Raw genomic sequence first — 10,567 nt, 5'->3', positions numbered from 1 at the left:
ATTGCTTGCTATGAGGCTCGTGTGTAAAAAGCAAGAAATCAAATACACATGTGTAAGCTCTAATGCCTCAACCACTGCACATGTGTGCACATGTATGTATACATATGCATGCATGCATGTGTGTATGTTAAGGTAGCTGGCCTTTTGAAGTCAAATGTGTTCACACCTTTTGGATTTTCATTGTATTCACAAATAGCCCGTTCTTCATGGTTGGTTTTCTTGTCCTATAAATGATAAAGAAGCAATATAATAAAAAACATAATTGTGATGGGCTGGAAAACATCATCTAGGTTTTAGGCAAGGGCTCTCGAGTCCGCTTCTAGCTAACAACATAAACATGAGACAACTGCTTCATTTTGCTGGGCTTTTGCCTCAGATGCTAACTGATTGCTAACGTCCCTTTTAGTTTCAAGTTTTTTGATTCCAAAAAGTTGAATGATTCAAGAATTCTACTCAAAGAAGATTCAGGAACATTAGCTGGTATATGAATTGGCTTGCGAACTGGAGATTCGGTTATTCTATGTTAAAGAATTTCAGGGACCACCCAAACTGGAACTCATAAATATTCCTTATAAATCTTTCCCTCCCTCTGAAAGAAAACAGTAACTGCTAGAAGCTTTTTTTCCCCCCTCAGTGTGAGGAAGGAGTCTTGAGAAAGGAATTAAGGAAGAAAATGACCTCGACAGCACAGCCCCATTTTGTAAATGAAAAATACATGCACATGAAACAACACAGGTTTACAAGTACACATTCAAATAAAAGGACGAGCATGTTTCAGCGGTTGTCTGTGTTATGGAAAAGGAGAACTAAAAGGGAATCAATTTAAATAAGGAGGACCTGCACAGACCAAAGATGCGAGTGATTCATCAACAAGAAGGTATGATTAACTCAGTGCTCTGTGCAAGAGGTACAAAAAGTGAAAATGGAAACAAATTGACATGGCGTCATTCAGTTTGGGTTTCTGAATTCCCTACCTGTGAAATTAACCCAGAGCAGCATTAGCAAATGAATGATTTCAAACCTACCAACTGTCTCCTAGCAGTGTCCCTCTTGGACAAAACTGCTAGATGGAAGAGATGTTTCTGCCATTCCTAGCGTCACTTTTAGGATGACTTCCTTCAGTTACAGTTCCTCCTTTCCCTCCTACAATTCCTTTCTTCTGCACTGCATTTACGCAGCACTGAGCACAGCCTCAAACACTGCTGTGAACAGCTTTCAGTTGTCTACATACATGTAAATATACACATGTATGTGTGCGCACACACGGCCCATTTCTGCCACCAGTAGAGGGCTCCTAACTTTGTAATTTCATCATTTTAAGGACCCAGTGCTGAACTTCTCGGTTAATTTCTCAACAGTATATTGTACTGACCCATATCAGTTCATTTCCACCCAAACGGGGAACAAAATGCTACCAAGAAGTGTGGAAAGGGTGTGAGAAACAAAGTGTGCCTGATTCAAAGATCTGCTAAAGCTTTTCCTACAGCACAAGAACCAAGTTTTTCAGAGAAGTATTTCTGCTCCCAAAGGAAACTCCAGTCTGCTCTCTGCAGAAACCACGGAACCCATATGCTTGCTCTTAGGCAGGGTCTCAGGATTTAAGTGCATATCATCATACCTTTTCAATGGTGTCAATCAATACCTTTTCAACTGAGTTGTCCTTGGCTTCATCCGTTGGTATGTTCTTCTTGCCTTCCGGATAGTCATTAATTTCCTCATCCACGTCCTCGAATTCATCTTCTGAAAATTCGTGATCCTGTGTCAAAATTGATAATCAGAGAAGTAAGATTTTCTTTTTTTAAAAAGAAAAACAGATTTGATATTGTGGTCATAAATAATTTATACCATCTCAAAGAACACAGAGAATAAAAATTCAAATACTGAAAGCAAAGAAAATGCTGCATAACCTATCATGCATATCAAGTTACTATATTAAACAAGGTTTTTCGGCATGTTGATCTATTTCACCATTTTCAATGACTAGGATTCCCAAAATTCTATTAGCGTCTACTACAAGGTTAAAATGGGAAAAAATAAAACCTAAATATGCTTTCTGAGCTGTCTCAAAAGAATGCTTTTAAACTTTAGAGAAGTTTAAAAGCTTTCTACTGTAGCATTATAATATAATCATATCTATATATTATGTTCATTTTTCCAAAACACAGGGATTTAAAATCACTTCAGAAGTACAATTCACTGATATTCACAAGACAGAGTTAGGTATAATTACTTACATTCCAGAAAGAAGATAAAGGGACATAGGCAGTTTAAATGGTTTGCTCTTGGTTATTTAAAGCAGAGGGAGAAACAGAGGCAGAACTTAGTCTACCTGGCTCCTGTCCAACTAATCCAAAGTCTGTCTGTCTCTGGATTTGATAGAGTAAATCATGTAATACTAAGTCTAGGTGGAAAATATTAGTTATATTCTTTATTCTATACTGAGATTTTTTTTGCAGTTTCATATTTTGGGTGGAATATTGCTTATTTTTTGTCATTAAGAGATCAGGCTCCTTATTGGACTTTTTTCTTATGCTTTTCATTTATGCACTTCACTAATGGCCCCCAAAATAGGCAAGGCAGTAAGTAATTAGTGCCCCTTACGCCCCTGAAGAATGTTTTTACAAAATTCACCTCGGCCATGTTTACCTCAGACGATATACACACTTTATATTCCTTCAACACAGTAACTAGCTTCTCGTGGTCACCTTCCTAGTTGCTGTTTGGTTAAGGATGAGCTGGACACCGGAAAGAATCTTTAGTGGGTACTTTGAAAATAACACCTCTCATATTTAACTCACCTTTCTTCTGGCAAAAATACCAAATGTGAGAGTTCAGGCTAGGGAGAGGATAAATATAAATGTTTATATTTCACACCTCAGTAACAGACATAAGTGGCATCCTCAGGCCAACAGCGCTAAGGGTGTGGCCCTTACAGCATTGTCACTAAGGACAAGCAATCCGGAAGGGAAGCATGGAAGCCTGGAAATTTAAGAGTTTTGGCAGTTAGGCAGCTATGCTGGGAGGGGTTCACTTAGGTTAAGCAAAGGTCACAAGGGGTACACGTGGGAGGGGAAGGCGAGAGAGGAAGACAGGGGACCAGGGTAGATAGCTGTATTGAAGGACATGCTGCACTTTCAGGTTGGATAGGGTTAACTACGAGGTAGCTACCATTCACCAGTAATTTCTAAAGCTTTCTTTTTTTTCCCTGTGTAACTTCCCCTCTAAGTGACTTACATTGTATATTATGCCTGGCCAGAAGCACATTCGAGAAGGTAAAACGATCAGAGACTACTTTGGAGGGAAATGGGAAGCAAGATTACTAGATTTAAGATTTATGGCTGATAGACAGATGTATTCATGTATATAAAACAGTGGGAAAGAACAGTGTTCCCGAGACGGAGAATTTCAGACTCCGTGCATCTCTCTCCCACAGGGAGGGATCGGTGAGCTATGTTCCAGCAAAGTCCTCCTCTCTTGAATTCTGCTAGTTTAGCACCTGAGTCAACTCCAATCATGCTAGTTAACGAAGATATTAATGTAACCATAGAACAATATCATGCTATTATAAAAAGGAACATGAGGTTTTATCTTATTTTAGAAATAAGCAAAACACTCATCTCTTTTTATAATGAACTGTAAATTTACTCACAACTTTATGAAAATCTGTAACAAAGAATAACTGCTGGAATGGTATCATTTTCTAAATTTGAGAAAGCTCTTAGAGAACATTTTCACTAGAAATCACATAAACTGTAGAACTTTGCACTTAAGCACATTGAGAATTAATCTACTCACATCTAGACTACGACTTTAAATCACAGTACTTACCTTCAAACCGAAACAATTTAGGAGACATTGGCAGAATACTGTTATTTTACAAAGAGAAAGGGCAAAGTTTAAATACAATCTTGTCACCAGAACTACATAAGACATTAAGTAGTCTAGAATAGTCAGCGGAAACCCATCTCGTGTTGGGGCCACAGTAACGAAGTGAACAGGCCTGGTTCTCACAAAGGGACCACTGTCTCACCGGTCAGGCACAGCACAGGTTGCTGCAGTCTTGGGTCTGCCCCAGGGCCACATTTCTTATGGGGAAATACCAAGAAACCCCGAAGTTCCTCACGATGTTGCAGGTTGCTTAAAACCACGACTACACTGCATACTTGAAAAACTAAAGGAGGTCCCAGCAGTTGGCGGAGTGGTGACCCTGGGGGGACAGGAAATGCTTTGAAGGGGAGCCCCTGGGAAGCACTTTCCCTTGATCTGGGTGTTGACTGTACAGGCATGCTCACTTTGTGGAAAATGCACTGAGCTCTACACGCATGAGAGAGGCTCTTTTCTAGATGTTACTAATCTCAGTAAAGAGTTTTAAACAAGTTTTTTTAAAGGAGCTATAAAGTGTAAAATTTTGTGCTACGGTTCTCGATTTATGAGAACCATATGTACGCCATGTCGTACAGGGTAGACGGTGTTTTCCAAATAGGTTAATAGAACATTAAACTATAGCTACATAACACCAGGTAGGAAGAGATATATTTAAAATCTCAGTTTCAAGGTTTCTTAGGACAAGAAGGGCTCACATGGAAGCTTACTTTTATACTACACTAGAGCTCACAAAGGCAGGAGGAGAGAGCAGGAAGGCATTCGGTACAAAGACCTAAGTACTGCTTTCCAAGCTTTGCACCATCAATCACGGCCTAAGAAGCGTCACCTTACAGTCTTTCTATAAAACGGGAAAGTGACACCAGCAATACCTACCTACCTTGGAGGGTTTGTATCAAAATTAAAAAGATTATTTACAGAGAAAATAGCACAAGCAATGAGCATCTGCATATAGTTGATTTTAAGACTCCCTAGTGTACACTGAGGACCATCAAAAACAAAAACAAAACAAAAACCAAGATGCTTGGATACCGTTTTGCCATAATGTCCCAGATCTTACCACTACAAAATAGTTGATTTAAAAGTGTTCGCTTGGGGCGCCTGGGTGGCTCAGCGGGTTAAAGCCTCTGCCTCTGCCTCAGGTTGATTCCAGGGTCCTGGGATCAAGTCCCACATCGGGCTCTCTGCTCAGCAGGGAGCCTGCTTCCTCCTCTCTCTCTCTCTCTCTGCCTGCCTCTCTGCCTACTTGTGATCTCTGTCAAATAAATAAATAAAATCTTTTTAAAAAGTGTTCGCTTATTTGTTCTACCCTCTTGTGCAGCTCCCTTTACTCTCTGCCAGGAGCCCCGCAGCTAGACCAAGCAAGGGAAGAGGGCAAGGGACTGTGAGCAAGTGCTGCCTCAGGTCCAAGTCATGTCCGGAAAACAGTTACAGTGTAAAGTTCCTCGGTATTTCAGTGCTGGATTCAAACATTACCAAAATCACTCTGTAACCAAACAAAGTGAGTCTGCAAGCCAGATTGTACCTCAGGGCTCCCAGTGTGACCTCCAAATTATTGCCTTCGAATGTCACTACTTTATAATCTCTAAACTTCTCCTTTCTGTGTGCCAATCCCTTAGTTCATTCCTAATCTGGTATTTTTGCCACCAAATCTGTTCCAGTATGACTCTGATAAACAGGCCTGTGAAAGTGGCCATAATGCTGAGGATACAGAACTTCTTGCTGGTAGGCAGTTTTACTCTTTACATGTGAGTTATTTTTAAATCTATTTTGATAAAAACGTTAGGACACAGGGAAATCTGTTGTCCCATACCATCAGCTTTTCATCACACTTCAACCATCGAGGGGCAGTACTGGACCCACATATGGTGTGCAGACTTTCACTCTATCCCATATTTAAGGGGTTTATTATTATTGTTACTTCGTTTGCACAGATCTACCTCCATAAGCCAATGTTGGGTGGGGGGCTAGCAGCTATGTTGGATTTAAAAAGAAGTCAGGTACACAAAACTAAACCCATGCACATTTGTCAGTGACCTGGAGATGATGGAGGGTAGTTCTGCACCTGACTTGATGTGGTCAGAGGAGATAATTAGAGGGACACGGGCTACCATTTGATGAGGACCCCTAACATGTTTCATGTGTGAACTAATTTAACTATCCAAAGACCCCTCCCTTTATAAAAAGAAATCAGTAAGACTCAGGTTAAAAAAGGAAAAGTGTTTCCAGGTGTCCACACAGCTAATCCGTGAAGGGCTGGGGTCTGACTCCAGGCCGACCGGGCGCCAGTGCCCAGGATCTTTCCTGGCTCTGCTCACATATGTGCAGACGGGAAGAGCTGCCCTCAGAGCTGTCCCTCACACCCCCACACTGAGACCAAGAGCACTGCAGGCTCTTCCTGTTGAGCAGCTCACTTCATCCTGTGCTTATGTGCCCTTGCATATAGTAGCAGCAAGTGCAAGTCTAAGGTGTTTTTCCCTAGGGCACCGGAGTCCCTGACTCTAAGGCAGCCTTCCTGCAGCTCCCTCTTTGCTGGCAACGTGGGCTCCGGCCGGGCCTCACCCAGCCCTCTCTGCAGCCCGCTACTATGCCTTCCTGGGCTTGGGCAGCACCCCTCTTTTCTAGAAAGTGTCCCAACCCTGCCCTCCTTCTCTGACTTCCTTTTCTCAATCTCCCATTACCTATTGAGGTTTCCTCAAACTTTGTCTTCGATTCTCTTCTTCTCGTACTATGAATGCTGCCTCTCGCTCCACTCCATGGTTTCAAAGACCCGTAAAAGCTGGTGATTCCCAGCCATCTCCCCTGAGCTCCAGCCCAGACACGATCTGTCTGCTGCACGGGTCCCGGATCAACAAGCGTCCAGCAGCCTCCTACACCTGCCCCTACTCCTCCATTCTCACCCTTCCAGTGGTGCCCCTTCCACCTGTTCTTCACACAGAAACAAGAAAAGCTTGGCCTTTTCCCTCCCTCCAGGTGGCATCTCTTTACAAAGCCTTCTGATTCTATCCCCAAAGCTCTCTTGGTAACAGAGGTCCCCGACTCTCTGTCCACACTGTCCTAGTCTCCTCTCCTGTCTCTGTCTGCTCTCCTCGAGCTGCCTCCTAACCCCTGGCTCAGGTCCCATTCCTCTCCAACCCACCAGACCATTACTAAAGCCCAAGTGTGATCACCTTCCTCTTGCTGTTCAATGTCTTTCAGAAACACATAAGGCCCTCCGCCTCTCTATGCAGAACCAAAAGATACTCTAAGTTGCAATCACACTGAAACGGTCTCAGGGCTGCCGTCAACCGGGAAAGCCTTCTGGCCCTGCCCCAGCTGCCTGTGTGGCTAGCTTTGACTTCTCACAACTCAGCTGACATTTCCCTGTGGCTCCCTGGAAGCCCTTCCTTGGCCCTTCTCCGAGTGCCACTCCTGAAACTCTCTCTGGTATGTGTGAAGCTTCTGGTCAGCCTATAGAAACAGCCGTGAGTTCCCTGAGATCAGGAGCTGTATCTCACTCTCGCCGTACTCAGGGCATAAAACCACCATCTTCTTAATTAAGGGACTTCATGAAGGAACGCCATGGATTTGTTTTCAGATCCTATTTTTATCTTTGGGTAGCCCTGGCTAAAAAGAACCTGGGAGGCGAGGGGAAATCAGGTAACAAAAGGGCACTGTTAAGCCACAGTTAAAGACAGGGTCACAGGAACTCTTTTGACCTGGTGTTCAAGTCATCTGTACCTACCTGATGTCCCTGACAGGTAAAAGGACCACAGGAGGTTGCGTGTAAGCAGCGCTCATTTCCTGAGCTCTCGCTGATTTGGGAAAGCTTCCATTCACTTCTGGGTGCTTGGTACATGCTTATTTGTTGAATGAAGAGTATGTACCAAATATTAACTTACAGGTCAGGTGCAATGGAAAGAACGAAGGAAGAAGGAAGTACGGCGCCTTCCCCTATGGTAGCAATTCATCTTGAATACACACGTGTATAGCAAGTTTACCTCTATAATGAAGTAACAGAAAACATTTCATTGCACTCACCTCAAGAGCTGTTTCTGTGGTACTCCTTTGTCGCTTACCTGAAAATAGTTTTCTGCCAGAGTCCTCATTTGAAACTAGAACTCAATAGATTCTACACACACACTGCACACTGGCCTCAGTAACAGCCAGTGAGAAACTACCATCAAAGCCCAATCAACCAGCAGATGGGGACAATAAAGGAGCCAGTTACTCAGTTCTGTTTAATCAAGTGCTAATTTGCATCTCAAAAGGAGGAACCCGGTGCCTGCCCAAGCTACTCCTTCGAAAAGAGCACAGGGCACTTTTGTTGGCCAGGGAAATGGGAAGAAATGGGAAGGGAATGCTGTTTAAAAGTGGTTCTCTACACCAGTTCTAATACTGAGATGGGCACAGGTTCGGAACGCCATTTCAGTACTGCTGGCTAGTTGAGGTCTCCCCTCTGACATAAGTAACCTGAGGGTAAGAGTTTCTTTTCTCCCTGAAGGCTTTTCCTTTATGAACTTAATTCTGTCACTCATCTCAGTTAATCACTTTAAGTCAGCTTTTTAAATAACCATGTTGGGCCCCAGCATTAACAACACAGAGCTGTACACACTAGATCAAAGTACCAATTCCATTCCACGGACACTCACTGAATGTGGCAGAATTTGGTAGAACCCTGCAATGCCAAATTAGCGTGTTTGGTTAGTTAGGGGAATGACCAGAGATCCCTGCAGCTGAAACAAAATCTATAGTTGCTCCTAAGAGTTTCTTCTCTTTTTGTATTCTAGTCTCTCCCCCCATATTCTTTCTCACAGAGAATCAAATGTGCAAAGGATCCGGCAACACAAAATTCACAGGAAGTTTGCCATTGAGATTCTCCTTGCTCAAAGTATAAGAAATCCCTCATGCTCAAGATATGGAAGGGACTGGGGCGGGAAATCCGTTGAAAAGGGAGCTATGAATAAAGAACAATCAGACAATCTAGCTGTATGATAAATACTGAAAATTGCAAGGTTAGATGGAATATACGCGAACAGAAATCTAGCGTCTCTAAAATTCAATACCTGTTGTTAGTTTCTCTTTCCACAAACAACTACTGACGGTATACATTTACATTTTATTTTACTTGAAACATTCTGAGAAGCAACAAACAGAATTACAGAGTAGTCAAAGGACACACTGAGGGTACGTAATAGACACTGGGAATGAGGATTCCGATAGTACAGTTAAAGCTCAGAAGTTATAGTTCAGAAATACAGAACGACAGAAGACAAGAGACATTAGAGCGCTTCGTAACTTTTTGTAACTTTTTAAGAGGAAAGAACAATATATAATTTATAGAAAACTCCTTTAATTTTAAAGTGCAATTTTTCTTCCTTAAAAAGCTTTTGTGCAAATGACAAACACGATGGGAGTACATCAGCCCATTAGAATGAAGGAATCGGAGTTAGGAGGGACTATAGTTCTATCATCTAATCCGCCTCATTTTACACATGAGGAAACCGAACCCCAGTGAGGCACTCTGCCTGGCCAATAAGCACTTAGAAGTTTTACATGCTTCCTGAATATATATTCAAGTTCACCTCTATTTCATGGGATACACTGCCATTGGCCCAGGCAGGAACTAAAAGACATCACATTAAGATCTAAGCTCTGAATCCAGCTGACACTTGTAGATTGTTGCAAAAAGGGCACATAAAAGGATTTTTTTTTTTTTAAAAAGCACTTTTTAAAAAAAATGCGAATTCTTCACTTCAGCTTTACAATACCATCCACCTTATAAAATTATTCCATATAGTAGGCAAATTGTAATCAGAGACCAAAAAGAACTCATAAGAAATGCTTTTCTAGCCCTTTAGGATCCGTGTCATCTTTAAAGGGACCAGTTTATATGCATAAATGCAACATTCTTATACTATACTCCTATTTCCTAAATCTGTCTTTACTGGGGAATATATCATGTTAATTATCTGCTATGACCTTTTCATATTTCTTAGTATCAGATTTATAATTTGGAGGGAAAACATAACCAAATATTAAAGAGGAGCCAAATTTGCCAGTGCTGCGTGTTGTCTTTATCGGTCGTTACTGCACCACACATACAGGAACCATGACAAAAAAGCAATTTAATAAAACGTATTAAATGCCTATTATGTGTAAGATGCTCAAACTGTTGGCTGGCCAACAGTTTTAAATTTAAAGTTTGTTAAATTTAAAATTCAAATTTTTAAAAATCTAAAAAGTTTAACAAACTTTCAAACTTCAAGCTTGTTACTTCAATTCTAAATAATGTGGTAATACATTATTCCAGAATTTTTTGGAACCCGGTGGCCCATTTTCTAAAAGTTGTTTGGACCGCACTGGCATTTTGAACCTCTGTACCTCCTGTTCTTTCCCTTCCCCCTCTGTGTTAGTGAGAAACTTTGGGGGGTGCGCCTTATCTCTACCGGATTTCACAGATGCTCTGACTTTGCCTGCTTTGTTGCACTCTTCTCCTCCCCCCAGCCGCCCCTGCTTTCCACTCTCGGCATCTCCTGTCTCCTTGTATTTCCCCTCTTCTTCCTCAGTATCCTCCTCTTCCCTCTCCCTCATTCCCCACTCTGCTTCTTCCCCCTCCCCTTCCTCCTCTCCTTCCTGGTCCCCCTCCCCTTCTTTCTTCTCCTCCTCTTCCCCCTCTCCTTCCCATTCCTCCTCTTCCTCCCCT

The 10,567-nt window shown here is 42.1% G+C and overlaps 1 protein-coding gene across 1 annotated transcript in view; it reads right to left on the bottom strand.

Moving 5' to 3' along the window:
* The window catches only part of RPGR (retinitis pigmentosa GTPase regulator), an 84,449-nt gene that overhangs the window by 41,051 nt on the left and 32,831 nt on the right, over positions 1-10,567 (bottom strand). The window contains exons 15-16 of the mRNA XM_059385267.1: positions 1,643-1,756; positions 165-224 (exon numbers count right to left, since the gene is read on the bottom strand). Coding sequence (XP_059241250.1) covers positions 165-224; positions 1,643-1,756 — 174 coding nt within the window. The remainder of the gene's footprint in view (positions 1-164; positions 225-1,642; positions 1,757-10,567) is intronic.

The sequence above is a fragment of the Mustela nigripes genome, chromosome X (genome assembly GCF_022355385.1).
Source record: "Mustela nigripes isolate SB6536 chromosome X, MUSNIG.SB6536, whole genome shotgun sequence".
Taxonomy (NCBI): domain Eukaryota; kingdom Metazoa; phylum Chordata; class Mammalia; order Carnivora; family Mustelidae; genus Mustela; species Mustela nigripes.
The sequence above is the reverse complement of the archived record's forward strand: the minus strand, read 5'-3'. Positions and strand labels throughout refer to the sequence as shown.